The sequence below is a fragment of the Staurois parvus genome, unplaced genomic scaffold (assembly GCF_062004578.1).
Source record: "Staurois parvus isolate SC_StPar_1 unplaced genomic scaffold, SC_StPar_1.0 ptg000317l, whole genome shotgun sequence".
NCBI lineage: Eukaryota > Metazoa > Chordata > Amphibia > Anura > Ranidae > Staurois > Staurois parvus.
Window position 1 is genome coordinate 120,174 of NW_028318113.1, and position 19,788 is coordinate 139,961.

The 19,788-nt window shown below is 41.0% G+C and overlaps 1 protein-coding gene across 1 annotated transcript in view; it reads left to right on the plus strand.

Moving 5' to 3' along the window:
• The window catches only part of LAMA1 (laminin subunit alpha 1), a 250,596-nt gene that overhangs the window by 96,598 nt on the left and 134,210 nt on the right, over positions 1 to 19,788 (plus strand). Inside the window, exons 13-20 of the mRNA XM_089683630.1 lie at positions 3,912 to 4,013; positions 6,222 to 6,433; positions 7,648 to 7,759; positions 8,547 to 8,657; positions 10,760 to 10,887; positions 11,042 to 11,128; positions 17,188 to 17,399; positions 19,028 to 19,134. Coding sequence (XP_089539756.1) covers positions 3,912 to 4,013; positions 6,222 to 6,433; positions 7,648 to 7,759; positions 8,547 to 8,657; positions 10,760 to 10,887; positions 11,042 to 11,128; positions 17,188 to 17,399; positions 19,028 to 19,134 — 1,071 coding nt within the window. The remainder of the gene's footprint in view (positions 1 to 3,911; positions 4,014 to 6,221; positions 6,434 to 7,647; positions 7,760 to 8,546; positions 8,658 to 10,759; positions 10,888 to 11,041; positions 11,129 to 17,187; positions 17,400 to 19,027; positions 19,135 to 19,788) is intronic.

Sequence of the window (19,788 nt, forward strand, 5' to 3'; positions counted from 1 at the left end):
CCCCCCCCCTCCACCTCTCATCCTGCCGCCGTGGGATGAGAGGTGCGGCTTTCATCACCCCTGCTACTGTCGTCTCTCTCCCCGGCCATGGCCGGAGAGGAGAAGGTGGTGAGACTCACACCTCTCCTCGGAGAGGTGCGAGCCTCCTGCAGGGATGTTCCGGGCTACGGCGTCTCGCTGACACCACCGCAGCCCTGTCATCCATAGCACGGGCACGGGAAGTTCCCGCGCTTGCGAAAGTCCCCAGACAAAGGCCATGCTCACGAGAGGTGCGGCCCCTGTCCAGGGGGTGTGCCTCATTGCCAGTTCCGGCCCGCCTCGGTTACCTAGACGACCAGGTAGCATCCTGCATCAGCTTTAGAAGCTGAGGCCGGGTGCTCCGGGTCGTTGTTCACCACTGCGCCAGCCACCAAAGGAGCCTAGCTTCGGCGGGACCTTTGGGGACCAGACTCTGCAGACCCCCCCTAGCCAAACAAGGAACCGCACCCCTAGCTGCCGGAGACCCCCAGAAGGGAAGTGATTGCCTGCTAGCTGCCCAAGACTCCCAGTCCAGGGGAGGAATTGCCTGCCAGCTGCCAGAGACCCCCAGCACAGGGGAGAGATTGCCTGTTAGCTGCCCGAGACCCCCAGTCCAGGGGAGAGATTTCCTGCCAGCTGCCTGAGGACTCAGCCCAGAAGGGAACACCACCCGCATGATCCGGACTCCAACAGGTACTTGTGTTCCACTTTCTATCCCTGGGAGACCAGGCACCCAGTCGGATCCGTGAGTATATGCATTCTCCCTGTTTTACCTGAACTGTTCCTGTACTGACCCCTCACCCCCCCGTTGGATTACAATTGCTACAGAGACTCTATAAGTGTTCTAGCCCCTCCTTGCTACCCTGTACAGGCAAATTTATCCTCCCCGCAAGTCCCTCTATTGCGTGACTGTCATCTGTTTGTCTCAATAAAGCTTTTTGCGTTTGCCATCTACTCTGTGTGTTCTGTCCTGCCTACCCTCCATCACAGGGACAGTGCACCACCAATGTTAATTATTACGTGCCAGGTGCTTTCAGCTACCTTTAAAGGGTACCCCATACATTAGGAATGCCTGCTGTTTAAGATCATTTATGAGCATTAAGTGTTTTTTTCAGCCTGAAAGCTCCTCTCAAAAATATGATCCAGTAGGGTTTTTATTTCCCCTAAACACTGAGCTTAAAATATGCTTCTAAACATCCTAATGTGCATAGACACATAGTATAACATTGAGCTGCTTCTAGAGGCAGGATAACAAAAAAACACAAAACCCCTGTAGAAGCAGTGTTTTGTAAGCCTAGTGTATATATAGACCTGAAAAAAAAAAACATATAATAGGGGGCATGGGCATTTTAAAGCATAAATCACCCCCTCTGTGCTGCAATTATAGAAATCTCTTATTTTCATAATCTCCCTATTTTTAGGGTTAACATACTCCTTGGTATTGCTCAGGAAAGTACATGTCTTTGTCAAGGTCCTACCTTTCCTCAGGGCTTGTGCTGCTCCATGTGCTGGCATCCATCTTAGGTGTCTGCAAAGCATTGTGGGATCCTTTATGCTTTCAGCCCCCTGCGGCTTCTCCCCCAGGAGGTGGCGGCTTATCACATATAAGTCTGCTGTTTGTAGCTGTTCATTGCATTCGTGTCCTGTCTGTTGCACAGCAGCAAGCTCCTGTTTAGTTTCTCATTGCTCTCCTGGATACCGACTCGGCTTTGGCAAGACTCCTTCCTGGCTTCTGACCCCGGCTCTGGCGACCATCCTTCCTGGCTTCTGACCCCGGCTCTGGCGACCATCCTTCCTGGCTTCTGACCCCGTCTCTGGCGATCATCCTTCCTGGCTTCTGACCCCGGCTCTGGCGACCATCCTTCCTGGCTACTGTTCTACCAAGTCACTCGCTGTTGCTGTTGGACTTGCATAGACTCTGTCTTGTTTTTGTATAAACCTAGCTTTAATTGCACCTCCTTGTGTGTCTGGCTCCTCGCTCTCTGACAGTCTTACAGTGGCCACACCTGAAACTACCTTTTGCTTTGTCAGGTAGCCAAGTGTGTTTCATTGATGTTTTAGAGGTTTTTTCTAGGTGACTATGTACTAACATGTCTCTCAAATTCCTACCCCATCTGTAGGTTATCTTAGGGTCTTTAGATAGAATCTGTGATAGATATTTCTCCTCATGCAAAATGTTAGAATATCTCTTTATGATGTTGAAAATCTGCCCGGATTGATTTGAGTATGTACCTATGATACGCATGCCATTCTGATCATTCACTTTTATGGTTTTCTGACCCAACAGAGATTCTCTCGGAACCCCTTTCACTTTCTCAAAGGATTTAATCAAATCAGTCTTATGATAGCCACGTCTCATAAATCTGTGAAACAATTTTTGACTCTCCATTTGGAATGCCCCTTCCGTTGAGCATATTCTCTTTTGCTCTTATAAATTGACCAGTGGGGATTCCTCTTTTCAAGCCTGTTGGATGTGAACTTCCCCAATGTAACAGGCTATTCCTGTATCCATAGCTTAACTATAGTCATAGAAAACCTAGAGACCTCAAAGGGGCTGAGCAGTGTCAAGTTACAAAATAATTTATATAGATAGCAGTAACATTTTGGCAAATATATTTAGAAACTGTATACTGTGGGTATAAGACTGGGTATGGCCTCCTCCAACCAGTGCTTCCTGCCCTCCAAACATTTCCAGCAGCTAGATAGCTAATACCAGAAATTTACCCCAAGCCTCATGCACAGATAAGATGTTGAGGTAAAACCAAAGGAATAACTGTTTATGAAAACCCAGACACATATTTTATACCGCCCAGGAGGATATTCCCTTCTTGGGCATATTAACATAGATAAGACAAGATGTACAGCTAGTAAAAACACGACAATGCAACTTAAAAACATTAATCTAAGTAACAGCTAGGCACCTAGACAAGTCTTATAAGTTTGGCTAGTAGTCACAGGAATTCCCTACCCTGCCTTCCTTGTCTATTTGCTGGAAAACATGTCCATAGAAAGTCTAGATTAGCCAGGGCCTACCCACCAGGATGCCCAGAAACTGTTCCACAGCACAGGATACATAAAGTACATTACACCACTCGTTTCTAAATGTCCCACCCCAGATCCAGCATGGATCTAGGTTACCAAGAGGCACATCTTCAGTGGAAATTGTATAAAAAGTTAATACAAAGTTGGTAGTAGCTGGGGCAAAATGGGCAAATGCTGCATTATGCAGCTCTCAAGGACCGGCCAGGGCAAGATAAGAAGTATGTCAAAGAAGAGTTACATAAATAACCCTGACTGATGAAGGTGCGTCTGCACAATCTGTCCAACACGATGTTCCTGCAGAGGCACAACTGTTCTGGGGACTTCCTGGCCGCATAATCCCAGTAGATATTCCCAGTCAGTCAAAGAGTTTCAGGACCCAGCTGTTCTCCATGCTCTGATCGGGGGAAGCAGATAAAAATCCATTCCATTATCAGTGGGTAGAAGGTTAACCCATTATTATTATTATTATTATACAGTATTTATAAAGCGCCAATAGTTCGCTCAGCGCTGTACATTACAGAGAACATGTGACAGAACAATACCAATACAATGCAAAACATGAGGGGATCGAGGGCCCTGCTCTTTCGAGCTTACAACCCATAGCCCCCTCCAAAAGCCCCTCTCTCAGTTGGGTCTGTCACAGTATCATTGGGGAATCACCATAAAGTTGTCATGAAAACAGATAGGATTCTTTACAGAAATGGCCTCTAAGGAGATGAGTGGAGAAGCAAGGAGTAATGGTTTTGCTACATTAATATTTTCACTATAGAAGTGATATATTTTAAGTAAGTTTGTCATACATACTATGTTTTCTCTTAACTAGTCTTTATTAATACCTATCTTTTTTACAGCTAACATCTTATGGTGGAGTCTTGAGGTATACCATGTCCTATGATATCCCTGTGGAAAGTTTAGATGGGGCACTGGTTTCCAATGTAGACCTTGTTATGCAGGTAATTGTTGTATTCTGTCATGTACTTTCATAACTTATAATATTCAGGCACAATGCAATAATCCTAGTGATACTGAATTGGGATGAGGTTTTGAGTTCACTGTTGTCATAGGTTCATGGTAAATCATTTGGCTTAAAACTTTGCAGGTTCTAGAAAACAATGTCAAGATTGTCTTGATTAGTACAAAAAGGCAATCTAAATGGTATTAAGAATACATATACTTACGTATTTTTGCAATATTTGCAAGTTTAAATAATATGCAAAAAACTTTAACATTTTAGAAATTACAATCTTACTATTGTGAAAACAGTAATTGTGGGAGGTCTACTTAATACAAAAATATATCATGGCACTTTTAAAACTAACAATATAGTAAAACTTGCAATTTACTCCATAGAAAGGTGCTATAACATATCTAATGAAGTATTTAGCTGCACAATTATGTAAGGAAGTATAATTTAAAAACTGGAGAACAGCTGGTAGCTCAACTGTTTTTCTATCCCTAAACTACTGAGGTCCACAGAGAAGTAGTAAGACAACGGCATGTAACTCATAAAACCTGAGGTTGACATGCCTGCTCTAACATGTGAGTCACAGAATCTTTTGCTGTCAATGGGTCTGATATACGCGCAGATGGCCAAAGTTACATGCCAGTATTCCTAGAAGTAAAATAGGGATGCTTGTGGGAGATTTCAGTGATCATATGGTTGTAAAAGGGTCAATGTAGTTTTAGCCCTAAAATGACCCTTTGGTGACATAAAATAGCCTAAACGTAGGCTATTCTACATGAGCAGGTATTATACCATGTGGTGTGTATTACATACCTGTACAGTTACATTCCAGCACTCCCATATGCCTCCAGGGCTTCCATAAAATTATATGCAAGTTCTTATGGTAAGAACATAGGAATGCCCTACTCTGTAATTAATTTTGTGAGGATTGGGCCTCTTGATCGGTCCCTGGAGCAATCACAATAAAAATCATTCAAGCCTTTCTTATAGCTTTCTTTTCAGAATTCATGTACAGTTTTGCTGGATAGTAATGGAAATACAGTTCTTAACTCTCAACATGTTCAGTCACTAGTTTTGCCTATTCAAAGTAAACACTAAACAAAGTTTTTAAATATTGTTTTTCCATTTCTTTATACACAGTAGCTTGTCACTAATAGTATTTATATCTTTAGTCCTGTTTTCCGGAGATTTTTGTCTGTATCCTCCAGTCAAGTCCTCTGCTATGAATCTACTGTTACTTCCTTCGTCCCACCTGTAACTCTCTCATTGCTTTTTACTTGCTTACTTACATTTTATTACCCATTTTTCTCCCCAACCTATATGTAAAGACTGCCAGCCATGACTCGAATTTTGACCGTTTATCCTAAATTGGTCAAAATTCGAGCTGTGGTACCCCTGTGGCACTACTCAGCTTGACAACAGACAAATGTTCAAACAACTCTTGTCAAAGGATATGGGTGGAAGATTATTGGCTGCATCTAATGAGATTCAGGCACTGTCAGAGTAATCTGGTAGCTGCGGCCTCTGGCTGTCAGAATACAATAGCCAGAAGGGCAGATTTGTCAATCCACATTAGATATCTTTTGTTTAGGCTGAGCAAAATATAGATGCATGTATGGCCTGCTTTAGTTTCTCTGTTCTTTGTCTTTACCATCCATCGTTCTATCTTTCATTGCCCATCCCAATTTCTTATTTTTGCTTTCTCTGCTAATCTCATTTATTGGTCTTTTCTTTCACTATTTTCTCTGACCTAAACTTTTCAGTCAGACATTACCTTCCCTTTTTTTTAAATATCTTCTAAAGCTGACTCTCCTTCAAAGGTTGATGTCAGACAGTGGTCACTTATCATATAATCAAACCCATAATGTTGGTCAAGTCATCCAGCTATCTACCAAACAGCTATAGAACCTCAAACAATTCAGCCATATATGTAGATGACTATTTTGTAAATACATGCAAGACTTTCATGGCATTTTGATGTTGGGACATTCAATTTAATGTGGATTGTTTAGGAGTTTTTCAAAACTGTCTTGGCCACTCTAGTGTAACAGGTTCTCATTTCATGGTATTTGGACAGATTATAAAATGAAGGACAGAAAATGAGTGCAACACACATTTTGATTGTTTCCCTCCTGTTATACACAGTGTACAGAATATAAACACAGCATATAGACTTCACAGTCCAATTCTCTTTCAGGGGAGTGGTATCACCATAGGCACAAAGACTGAAGGTTTACTTCTTCAGCCATATGAAGAACACACAGCTGAAATAAAACTTCTTCCTGAAAACTTTCTGGACTTCTATACAAAGAGACCTGTGGATCGAGACAGGCTAATGACTGTTCTAGCTAATATTAATCGCCTCCTGATACGAGCTACCTACAACAATGCCAAAAATACAGTCACCAGGTAGTATGAAGGCTTTACAGTATTAAGAATGGCTATTAAAATACATATATTTAATGGAAACTTTCAGCATTTAGATTCAACATTTTTTATATTTACTTTATACGTTTATACATATTTTATGTTTTGTATAAAGTTTTATATCAATTGTTTAAACCTTTTTGAAAATCTTTCTTTTAAAAATACACATTGGTGCACCCATGGTACAGATTTTACATTATGAGTTTTCTAAAGAAAAAGCATAATAGAAGTTGCATATTTTAAGAAACTAGGGTAGGAGAAAAGTTGTTACTCTAATCCATTCAGTTCTGTGTGTACATGTCATCTTGGGCTATTGAACTTTGTCAGCAAGAAGCTTTTTTTTTTTAAAGTGAAGCTTATAAGAGGTAACCATGGGGCAAGATACCTAGACCCCCACTTGCTGATTGGATAAACAAATTAGAAATATTTTTAGTCTTAACCATAATAAATAAAAAAAGAAACTATATACTGTACAAAACACTGTACAATTTTCTTAAAGTGGACTTATCATCAAATATATTTTTTCATACATGCATGCTTGCTAATTTATGCATAAGTGTAACACTTCTAGGTGTAGAGTTAGCATCTACTTTTTGTACTGAGATGCTGGCTCAAAAATGGCACAATCATGTAAATCATGGTGCCAGGGCAGTTCTTGATTGCAGTCATTTAGATCAGCCACTGATGCAGCCGCTCACCTTGTAAGTGCTGCAACTACAATATACATTGTTGCAGTTTGATCACTGGGGGAGAAGAGACATTATCTCCGCCTAGGTAAAGTCGCTTGGCTGGAATTTTTAATGATAGAATATTTTTTTTTGTAAATTGTACTGTTGCAGTGTACTGTGAAACTGCTGGGAATATATTCTTGCAGACTTGTAAAGTTACTTACGGTTCAATTTAAGAATACTGAAATTGGCTTTACTATAAAAATTGCTGCTATACAATTGTATATATGGCACAGTTGTGTGGCTTTGTGTATTGTGTGTCTGGAGAGCTAAAACAAGCTACAAGACACAGTGCAAACACAGTATTCCACATACAATTTTTTAGAACAACCAAGTAAACAAATATTTTTTTCATTTGGGTATAGGTGCATAAACAGACTGCTTACCCAAGTATTCAGTTTGCATAAATATAAGTCATATTCAATTATATATACATTCAGCTTTTTTAATCATTTTTCTGTTTCCTAGGCTAAACTCGGTGACACTTGATACAGCTACACCTAATGTGATTGACCTCCTGCCAGCTGTACAAGTAGAAAACTGTGAATGTCCCCCTGGCTATGCTGGCACATCCTGTGAGGTAATGGGCTAATGTAGACTGTTCATTTAATTTTGCTATAGGCTTTACATTTATTTTTGTTAATTGAAAAAACTATTTTAATTAAAACAAAACAATAAATAAGAGTTGCCCTGATTTTTAAAAATTGGAGCAGCTAAACGTTGTGCTGCTTATAGACTAAGTCTAAGTATAATCACTTGCTAGATTTCATTATCAAGATTTTGCTGTAAGAATGACAGCTAGAATCTGATTGGTTGCAGCTTCTCTGGATCTCTTTGTTATGAGTTTAAAAATGAATCTTGGCATATGCTTAAAGTTGATGTTACTAAATATGTGGAACCACTGGAGCCTTTGACATATCATAATGACTTGATCTATTCAAAGTAAATATTTCCTTTTAACTAAATAATGACAGTGTTTAGGGTGAGGAGGGTGAAACTTAAAGCTGCTGTTTGGACTTGTGTGTGGTGTTTCTTGGCTCTTCTCTAGAGGTAGGCACTTCATTTAAAGTTGCCAACATATTTGCTTGAAATAGAGAAGGAAAAAAGGTTGAAAAAGTGTTAGTGTTCTAAGAAGGTTGGATCCTACTTTTATCCATACCTAGTGTCTGGAGAACATATATAAAGTAGAGCGTTAATTGGCTTAAACTTTTGTCAAACTGTTAAGCCACTAGGAAGACAAGCCAGTCACCCAATCACCCAGAATAGTTTTTTCCACACACCTCAGAGAAATCTGCTTCTAAGAATGTTTACTTGAATATTGTAGATATTGGAAATTGGGTCTCAAGCTGCAAAATTTCATTTTTCAGTCTTGCATACCTGGATACTATAGAGTTCGTGGAACCCTCTTCGGTGGAATTTGTCAGCCTTGTGAATGCAACGGACATGCAACAGACTGTGATATCCATGGTGCTTGTTATGTAAGTTAGTTGTCCTAATGGTACTGTGTTCTTATATAGCACACCTACATTTTTAAATGAGCCACACGTAGAAACCAGTTGTCTTGATCATCTCCATGTATTTTCAGTTTTTCTTAACCAATTTTAGAAATGTCATTTCTATTAGAAATGAAAACCAAAATATATTATAATGTAATTATTATTAATAAGTAAATGTTTATACATGTACAGAGGATGTACAACAGGAATGCTCTAGAGCAGGGGTCCTCAAACTACGGCCTGCGGGCCCGCCGAGGCCATTTATCCGGCCCGCCGGCAGGGACGTATTTTCCGCAAGGAAGGGACACTAAGTACAGGGGGGGGGGCAGGGGGCTGCTGTACCTTACCTGGCTCCAGTCCCAGTCCCACGACGATCCAGTCCAGGAAGCGCTGCTCCTTCATTCACTCCGGCCACTCCCTCATTCCTGCCGCTCGGCTCCACCTCCTCACTGGTGATTGGGCGCCAGAACTGTAGCTCAGGAAAGGCACACAGGCGGCCAATCACCTGCGAGGAGGCGGAGCCGAGTGGCCCAGCGAACATCGAGTGAGGGAGAGGCCGGAGTGAAGAAGGACAGCTGATAGGTAAGTGTGCCATGCAGATGGTGCTGCTGCAACCAGGTATGCTGGCTGCAGCAGCACCATGCTGGAAAAGGGTCAGCAAGTTAAGTGTCATTGGTGTCAGTGGGAGGAATAGTGCCTCATCATTGTCACTGATACTAATGATGGGGCATTATTCCTCCCACTGACACCAATGATGGGGCACTATTCCTCCCCCCACTGACACCAAAGATGGGGTACTATTCCTCCCCCCACTGACACCAACGATGGGGCACTATTCCACCCCCCACTGACACCAACGATGGGGCACTATTTTGCTCCATAAGACACACTTGGGGGAAATATCTGTGCGTCTTATGGAGCGACCGGCCCAGTATTCCCACCACCGTTGTATGTCCGCAGTCTCTGGTCATCTCCTGTAGTATGTCCGCAGTCTCTGGTCATCTCCTGTACTATGTCCGCAGTCTCTGGTCATCTCCTGTACTATGTCCGCATTTGTTCATAGTTTTTTTTTTTTTAAACTATAGTCCAGCCCTCCAGCGGTCTGAGGGACAGTGAACTGGCCCCCTGTTTAAAAAGTTTGAGGACCCCTGCTCTAGTTACCAAGAGTTTGCAAAACACTTCATTTAGTGGTTTGTGTCTGTGCCATGGTATCCATAAAAAAATTTAGATTACCTTGTGTATAATAAAGACAAATATTTGAGATAATAATTGAAATTGAGAATACTACAATATCAAAGATCTGATCACCAGTCATTAGCAGCTTTACTCATCAAGAGAGTACTTGCACAGGAATAAAGCCTTAAATTCCAGGGTTCGTCTAGATAAGCAATAACAGGTTGGTGCTTGTGAAAGTTTACATCAGCCAAGGGAATGTCTAGCCAGCATAGACCTCATATCATCTGCTGATAATCTTGGAATGTCACACTGGATTTACCATATCCTTTTTTGGAGCAAGAATACACTGTCACTGGCAAGCACTATAATTTTACATTTATCCTGTGAACTCCTAACTTCCTTTTTTGAGTCAATACCGCTGCCTATTCTGCACTGAAATCCCAAACAACATTATCAGTTCTGCCTAAATTCTCCTCACCTGGACTACAGAACATCTGCCATTATGTTATTGAGAGGAGGATAGAGTGAGGCATTCTGTAGTCTAGCATAAAAGAACTGTGCAGGGCTGACACTAACACTGCTCAGGATTCCAGTGCAGCACAGGCAGTGTGTTGTCAGCTCAAATAGCAAATCAGGAGTTCACCTGATTTGCAGTGAATGAGTAAGTGTTTTTCTGTGTTTGCAATGTTCTTAAAAGGGCTAAACATGGGGAAATGTGCATGTATTGCAGAAATGTACTGAATCTTTTTTTTTTCCAATTTTGCCCAAACACTATAACAATCATAAAAATATGTGTAAGTTTTGTGTACGTGACAAAACTGCTTGAGAAACAGCAAGTTTCTAAATATTTATTTAAGCTGATGTAGCAAAATGTGTACCTAATTGTATTGTGGGTTAATTTCATGTAGGACTGTCAGCACAATACTACAGGTCCCCACTGTGACCAATGCCTTTCAGGATTCTATGGAGACCCAACTGCAGGAACACCTCAGGACTGTCAGCTCTGTGCTTGTCCTTTAACTGCACCTTCCAACAAGTGAGGGTCTTTTCTTTTTGTCATAATCAGCATGTCACAGATTGTTAATATTTATGGGTATCATTTTGTCCTTAGTACTACAACTGATTACCATAGGATAACTTGGTATCGTTATTTTACTAGTCAATAAATCAACATATTTTTCCCCTTTCAGTTTTAGTCCAACGTGTTATTTGTCTGGAGAAGAGGACATGATATGTGACCAGTGTGCACCTGGTTATACTGGACCACGGTGTGAAAGGTATGCATCTATCCATGATTGCTTCTTTAGGTTGAGAAAATATGGAATTGCATTGTCTCATGTATGAAAAAATGTAGGCTATTATCCTAAAACTAGACATGCTTGACTACAGAAATAAGGAAAATGCATAGTTTAGGTTGAATATAGTTTTTATTTGTTTTATCAATAACATATTCGGCACCAGGGGCAGACTGACCATTTGTAAACTCGGGCACTGCCCGAGGGCCCGGGGTCAGTAGGGGGCCCCATGAGATGCCCCTGGTACCTTTTTCATAGGCTTTTTTGAGTTTGGGCAAGGACACAGGGGCCCCATGCTCCCCTATTGCCCGGGGGCCCCATGAGTTGTCAGTCCACCCCTGTTTGGCACATCGAGAAAACGATAACATCCATTCCCAGCAAGACATGAACTATAGGATAATTGACAACTAAACATGATGGAATTACAATGTATAAAATATTATTAATATGACGTATATATAGATACTAGAATAGAGATAACTGTAGAGGGGTCAGATAAAAGAAAAGAAGTCTGGAAAAGAACATTAGGAAACATAGGTAGGGATACAGGAAAGTTAAGAATTAATCTGGAAGCTCCTGTCCCGCGAAGATGAATTTTCTGCCAAGAGAAAGTCATTTAACAATCATTATAAAGAATCCCACTATCAACTGCATAGGAGCGAAGTGAGGGGTAAGAGCCCAGTGAAGGTCATGCAGAGATTAAATGTATCAAGGGATTTTATGAAGAATAGGGTATCCACACCATCCACATGGTTGTAATTTTAATCCACGTATCAGAGTAATTCTTTAAAAAAAACTCTTTTAAAAAGACTTAATTATGCTACTGGTACTGTACTGGTGCATTAAGCAGAAATGGAATGAAGCATAGAGAGAACCAGTATGGCTGAAAGCTGAGCAGATAACATTTCACGTTGCATTACAGGTGAAGGTAGAAATAAACTCTGTTACAGGTCCTGTTGGTGTGAATCGGGGAGGTACTGTACAAGTCAGAGTCAGCTCACTACTTTTCATTTGGCCTGAAAAGCCCTAGTAATTTGTTACAGATTTGTGCCATATAGTCAGCACAGTAATGTCCTTTGGCAGTTTTCTTTATTGGGGAAACGAATAACCTATTAGTACTGATGTCGCCAGCTTAGTCACTTAATTGCTGACACATTCAAATTATGCAGGTTTGATGACTAATTTAAACCAGGCAATAAAAGAGAGTGTATGCAAGGGACTGGTAATTAAAGAGATGCATTGGGAACCTGTTTGTTATATTAACACCGAAAAGCACTGATGAGAATAATATCTATTGTTGTATTATTGTTCCATTATTCAACACATTGGGGATATGCGTGGAAGGTCAGTACCAACAATATTTAATTCTAAAAGGTTCACTGATGTTTATTGCTCTGTGAAAAATGGTGTGGAAATTTGTTATGGGATTTATACTGCAGTTTATGCCTGAACATTGCTGTGTTCAGAATTAACCAATCACATTCAAACTGATGTTAAATAGTAGTCAGTACACAGTCACTGCCATCAGTGAAAGTGACTCTGATTAAGCCTTTATAAAGATCAGCTGTTCTATTAGGATATTTCTGACAATTACTCAGTTGCCTTTTACAACAAAAGCCATAATCCGGAAAGAGTTTACAAAGCATCAAAGGGATCACATTGTTGGAAAATATCAGTCAGGGGAAGGTAAAAAAAAAAAAAATTCCAAGGCATGAGATATACCATGGGACACAGTGAAGACAGTCATCAACAAGTGGAGAAAATATGGCACAACAGTGAGTTTACCAAGAACTAGAAACAAGAAGAAAACTGATCCAGGAGGCTTCCAAGGGGCCTATGGCAACATTAAAGGAGCTTCAGGAATTTGTGGCATGTACTGGTTGTGTACTACAATCTCCCAAATTCTTCATATGCCAGAGCTGTGGGGTAGGGTGGTGGGACAGACGTGTTTTCTTACTAAGATGAACATCCAAGCCCAGCACATTTTGAAAGAACCTACTTCAAGTCTGCTAAAAGCATGTGGGAAAATGTGTGATGGTCTGATGAGATCAAGATTGAACTTTTTGGCAATAATTCCATAAAGTATGTTTGGTACAATACCAGCACTGCGCATCACCAAAAAAAACATTGTACCCACAATGAAGCATGGTGATAGTAGCATTAAGCTTTGGGGCTGTTTTTCTTCAGCTGGATCTGGGGCTTTAGTCAAGGTGAATGAGAACAGTTCCAAATATCAGTCATTTTTGGCACACGCATCTGCTAAAAAAACTGAATGTAAAGAGGAATTTCAGTTTTCAGCAGACAACGACCCAAAGCATTTCTCCAAATCAACAAAAGAATGGCTTAACCAGAAGAAGTTCAAAGCTTTGGAATCATCTAACCAGAGCTCAGGCCTAACTCCAGTTGAAAATCTGTGCGTTGTCATGAAGAAGGCTGTGCACAGGATGTGCACAGGGAAGACGTGCCATGCTGATAGAGTAGACTCTTACCCCAAAAGACTGAATGCTGTCATAAAATCAAATGGTGCTTCAACAAAATATTAGTTTAAGGGTGTTCATATTTGCAACCACATTATCGTACGTTTTTTATATTTTAATGTTTTTCCCCATTTAAAGATTTCAGTTTATTTCTAATTGAATTGCACAAATTATAGGTCCTATAGGTGATAAAAAAAACCTGGCATTTTTACAAGGGTGTGTAGACTTTTATTTCCACTGTAGGCTAAAGCCCAACTTGTTTTTGGATAGTATGCTTTCAGGTTTTTCCAGCTTTCTGTGTCTTTACTGAGGGAATTCCTCCCACATGCCCCTGGAGACAAGGACCAGGCAGACATTAAGCGATTGAAGATCCCTGAATGAAGACAAAGGCACCAAGGAAAAAACACACCAAAACATTACATATACAGTTATGTGAAAAAGTAAGGCTGTACTGTAGGTGAAACCACACTGGAATGCCGATCAGAAGTATGAGCTCTGGCTCTGCTCACAAAAAGATGGGAAGAAGACCTGGACAGTCATACATCCTGAGGACCACCTTTATTGTCTTATTCCTTAAAACAGCAAACAGGTTAGGTGGACAAGGGGCTAATGTGTTTCACGCTTCAGCAGTGCTTAATCGTAGCCACTATGATGTTGTAATTATAAAATGTATTGGACAGTGCCCCGGGGAAGATGTTGTGGAGGACTGCTTTGGTGGAGAGATGAGACAACTCTGTGGATCTCTGCAGAGAGAGCTGACACACAGTCCCACCTACCTAGCAGCTTTGCCAATCTGAGTTTTTAAAGAGGAAATTTTAAAGCACTCTTAGTTTTACCCATATATAAGTGCCTGTTGAGAAGAGATTAAGGGGGGATATGATCAACATGTATAAATACATCAGTGGTTCATATAGTGAACTCGGTGTAGAGCTATTCACCCCAGGATCATCACAGAGGACAAGGGGGCACTCTTTACATCTGGAGGAAAAGAAATTTATTCTCCAAACATGGAAAGGTTTCTTCACAGTGAGAGCTGTGAAAATGTGGAATAGACTCCCTCAAGAGTAGGTTCTGGCCAGCTCAGTGGATTGCTTCAAAAAATGTCTGGATTCTTTCTTAGATACACAGAATATAACTGGATACTAACATTTATAGGTAAAGTTGATCCAAGGAATATCCGGTTGTCTCCCAAGGGATCAGGAAGGAATTTTTTTCCCTGCAGGAGCAAATTGGATCATGCTTTGCTAGGTTTTTTTTGCCGTCCTCTGGATCAACTGTGGGTATAGGATTATAACTTTTTTTTTCTATGGTTGAACTGGATGGCCTTTTGTTTTTTTTTCAGCCAGACTAACTATGTAACTATAAGTGCATCTTTTATCTGGCTGATAAATATGTTTGATTGTGGAGAGCACTTTGTTGTTTCCCTTGTCCTTTTGAGTTGACATCTGCTGAGTACTTCAAGATTCCTACTAGTGGTTAGAAGCACTGCAGTAATCTTAGCCATAAAAAAATGCAAAAAGAATAAACAGGTGGGTCAAGCACCTAGTGCATTACCAAAGGTTTAATGGAAAGTGAAAAATTACAATTGGATACTTACAAAGGTAAAAAATGTAGGCGTGTTAAAGACCAATAGACACCATGCAGTGCAGGATACGCGTACTCCAACAACCCCTCACTAAGATGGCGGTCTGATGGCTCAGTGCACTCTCCTTGTAATATATTTTGCCTGTTATTGCTGTGCATCTCTGGATGTGCCTTTTCTAAGTTGGTTCTAAGTGTCTGTGACAGGTCTGTTTACATTCACTGAGTGTGTTCGCCACTTTGTGTTTACCTCTCCTCACTCATTTTGTACTATTAGTGGTCCAGGGTGGCTCTTTACACACATTTGACAGCTCTGTTATGTTTGGCGGTATCCGTTGACCCGTCCTTATTTGTTTAACTCTGGTGGCCCTGGGCACTTTGATGCACACTCCTACTGACAGCTATGTCTACTTCCAGTGTCAGGGGGTTGGTAGTGTGTGCCGGCCTCCCTGGACCTGTCCCTTCCAGGTGGTTTAATTTTTGGTGGGTAGCCCAGTTTATACAGGCTGCAAGAGCACTTAAGGTGGGGTTTTATCGTGCTGCAGTCAATCAGGGTACGTGCATCCTTGATCAGAAATACTGTATAGTGGACCTGGCCTGAGCAAGAGATTTGATTACTAAAAAAATTAAAGAAAACTGCACATTATCTGAGCCTATATACTGTATATGGGACACTGCAATTTGGTGCAAAACAAGCATAAGAAGGAGGCATGCTGACCTAGTGCATTAACGTAGGACTCTTTAATGATTAAAATAAATGTCAATATACTCACAAAAATAAATTATCAATTGCATAATCAATTCCCATCACACACACCAGATGCATGTCCATCCACCAGAGGACATCTTACCCTCTTCATCAGAGCACCGCAATTTGGTGGTCCACAGACTTTTTATATGTACAGTATGTAGCAGACTCCTAGGTAGCTAAGGGGAGCCTTAGTTTTAATTGGTAGTTAAGAGGCTGAATATCAGCCTGGCGCCGCAGTCAGAGGGGTCAGATTCAGGTCGGAGCTGAGAGGCACTGAAGACCAACTCTCTGATACTTCCCCCTGCTGTGGAACTTTGGTGAAAGTTCTGGAAGCAGTGGGCGGAGGTGATGAGTGACTGATCTGCACTTTTGAGGGATCCTGGCCAATCCCCAACAGAAGGCTTTGCATGGGGCCAGGACAGCTCAACAGGAGTGTTCAGGTGGAAGATGGAGAGGAAGTGAGGCTGGAGAGCAGGAGCCTGGGAGTGGGCCCAGATGGAGAGGGGCTCATCTAAAGGCAGAGGATCCTGGAGGGAGGAATACTCAGGACTTCACCGGCCCCCAGAGCGAGGACCACCTGTGCAGCAGGGAAAGAACGGTCCAGCTAGAAGCCCTGGTAGCAGCCACCGCACCACCAGCAGCACAGGAGAAGGATTGACTGAGTAGACCGGCACCCCCTGGGCTAGTAAGGGGAAAGAGGCACTCTAGAAGAAAACTGGATTAGCTTTCTTACTCGGGAATGTTTCAGGCACTGGATTCCCTGCCCAGAGATTCCCCAAGTACAACTGGATGAGGAGAAGATTCATCTGGGGTCTGGGGTGGTACTACCAGAGATGCTGGCTTGCCCTCCATAAGAGTTTTTGCTGTGTAAAGACTTGTACATAGTTGCTAAGAAGTTTGTCCTCTGTTGCCATTACCCTTGGGCATCCCATACACCCCTTGTCCCATTCAAGTTCAGTCCCCTAATAAAACCTCAAAGCAAAGCTCAAGGACTGGTTACTGGCTCCTGATGCAAGTCTGTGTGAGGGAAATGTGTGTTGCCCAGATGTGCAGGACTATAGGGGGACCCAAACTTCAGCGACTCCTACGGAGGTAGTGCTACATGTATGTTTAGCACAGCATATTGCTATTATGGTTTAAAAAATGACCTAACAAAACCCTCCATGCTCTCGTGACACTATTTAGAGAGTCAGATGTTACAGTGTCATTATAGAATCCTTCCTTTGTTCCAGATGTGCCAATGGATACTACGGAAATCCATCAGTGCTGGGAGGATCCTGTGTCCCTTGTGATTGTAATGGCAATGTAGACCCCTTTGAAGATGGCCATTGTGATTCAGTGACAGGACAGTGTCTGAAATGTATTGGAAACACAGCTGGGCCCCACTGTGAAAGATGTGCTGATGGCTTCCATGGAGATGCCATTTTTGTGAAGAACTGTACAGGTAAGATATGATGTGGTTGCTTATTTCTTGATTGCTTACTAAAGGAATGCAGAGGTGTTGTAATTAAGTTTATTCTATAAAGCTCTGCACAGCTTTTATCTGATTATTGAAACTTGGCCAATAACAAGTTAGTAATGTTGCTCCCCAAACAGTGGAATGCTCATACAGCACTATACAGTGGGATACCAAGCTGCCACATTATTTCTTTAATCATGCACAATCATTTTATATTAGCAAATATAACTAAACTGTGCTAAGAAAGCATCCATGAAAAAATGGCAACATACTGTGCCTGAGAAATGTTGTTCTCGCTCTCTGATTGTTCAAGTTTTTTCCCTAAAAAAAAAACTTTTTGGGATGGTAAACTTTTTTCTGTCAGGTTCTTCAGAAAAAGAGACAACAATGATATAAAAAATATTCCTTGATTTGTTGGACCTAGCAAAAAGAGACAATGAAAGACATTAAAGAGAAATTCCATACATATGCTGCAACGTACTGTTTGAGAGTAGCTCTTTACTTCACATAGCTCAGGTTGTATAATGTGCATTACATACAGGGCTATATTACCTTTGCTGCAGTCTGTAAGCACACAGCCATAATAATTCCCTGGCTTAGAACAGTGTATTTTGTGTAATTAAGTGTATATAAGGTGAATAATGTTTCTAATGATAGCAAAAATGTGTGGAAAATGACCATGCAAAGAAAGGTCACCTCTCTGCCTCTGCCAATTATAGTCAAAGAACCTAATGTGCCTAATACTAAATCAGGCCACGAGAAGAGATCAAAACATGAATAATTGATTGAAAAAATATAAAGGAGGATGTACAGTGACAACAAAGAGCACTGACCAGTCATTGCTGCTGCAAAGCTTTATAAGATCGCTGCCAATTTTTGTATTAGTTTATGACTGCCATAACTTATCTTTTATATCTGTTTTATGTGGCAATGAGCATCTCCAGCATGACCAGTATTAATGTTCAGTTGGAGGGGAATAAAGGTAGTAATAATTTAATGGCATCTTTAAAGTCTATGTGAATCCTTACCCTTTCAGTTTAAGATAGAAATGCAAGATAACATGTTTGTGTGTATATGTGTATGTATGTATGTATATATATATATATATATATATATATATATATATATATATATATAAATAATATCTTCTTGTTTCTTTTTCTGTATGTGATATAACATGACCTCTGTTCTCAGCTGCATAAGACAGAAGAGGCTTGAAGAGCTGGGGGTGGAGACTGCAGGGTGGGGTGGGGTTGTCACAAGGAGGCAGAGAAAAAGCAATATACTGATATAGTGCAATATATTGATACAGTGAAAAGCTGTGCAAGGGTGTGTCAGGACAAGAATGATCATTGCAGTATTGCGGGCTGTGCTCCTAGCACAGCCAGAAAACTGACCACGCTGGGGTAGATTGCTTCTATTCCTAGCATGGTCAGTTTGAAATAAGAAAGCAGAGGGACTGGCAGGAACAGCAGGCATTTCATACAAGGGAAGAAATACAAAATGAACTTGACACTCTTTAACACAAGTACATGGTGCAGCATTCACATATCAGGAATATGAAATGTTGGGATAACACACTTTAACACTGACATTTTTTTATCTTTTCTAAGCATGTGAATGTCACCCAAATAGCTCAATCTCTTCAATTTGCCACCACGACACTGGATTGTGTGACTGTAAACCACATGTCTTTGGAGAGAAATGTGATCAGTGTGAGGTGAGAGATAAACCATGCTATGGAGATTTACTGTTTTACACGGTTTCTTACTCTTTTGGGTATGTTCAGGACTATACAGAATTTATTTTTAAAAAAGTTTAAAAAGTATGAATTAGGTAGATCTGTATATGAGTATTGGTACTGTATATATACTTTACACACTGGAACTATAGCTGGCCAGAAAATTGTTACCACAGGAGAGACACTGTGGGGGATATTTACTAAAACTGGACCACTCAGAATCTGATGCAGCTGTGCATGGTAGCCAATCAGCTTCTAACTTCAGTTTGTTCAATTAAGCTTTGACAATAAAAAATCTAATTTCTTTATAAATTTAGGCCAAAATGTATTCTGCTACATGTCTTTGCTAAAAAAAAAATCCCAATACGTGTAAATTAATACGTGAAAGTTATAGTGGCTACAAATGGCAGTATAAATACTGGAAATTTTTTTTTTCACTAGAGGCGATTAGCGACTTAAAGCAGGACTGTGGGACTGCGGCGGGCATTCTGACACTGGGTGGAAACTGACTAGCTGCCACTGACATCCCCAGTGACACTAATACAGTGATCAGTGCTAATAAAAAGCACTGACACTGGGCAGGAAGGGGTTAACATCTGGGGCGATCAAAGGGTTAACTGTGTGCTGTGTTTT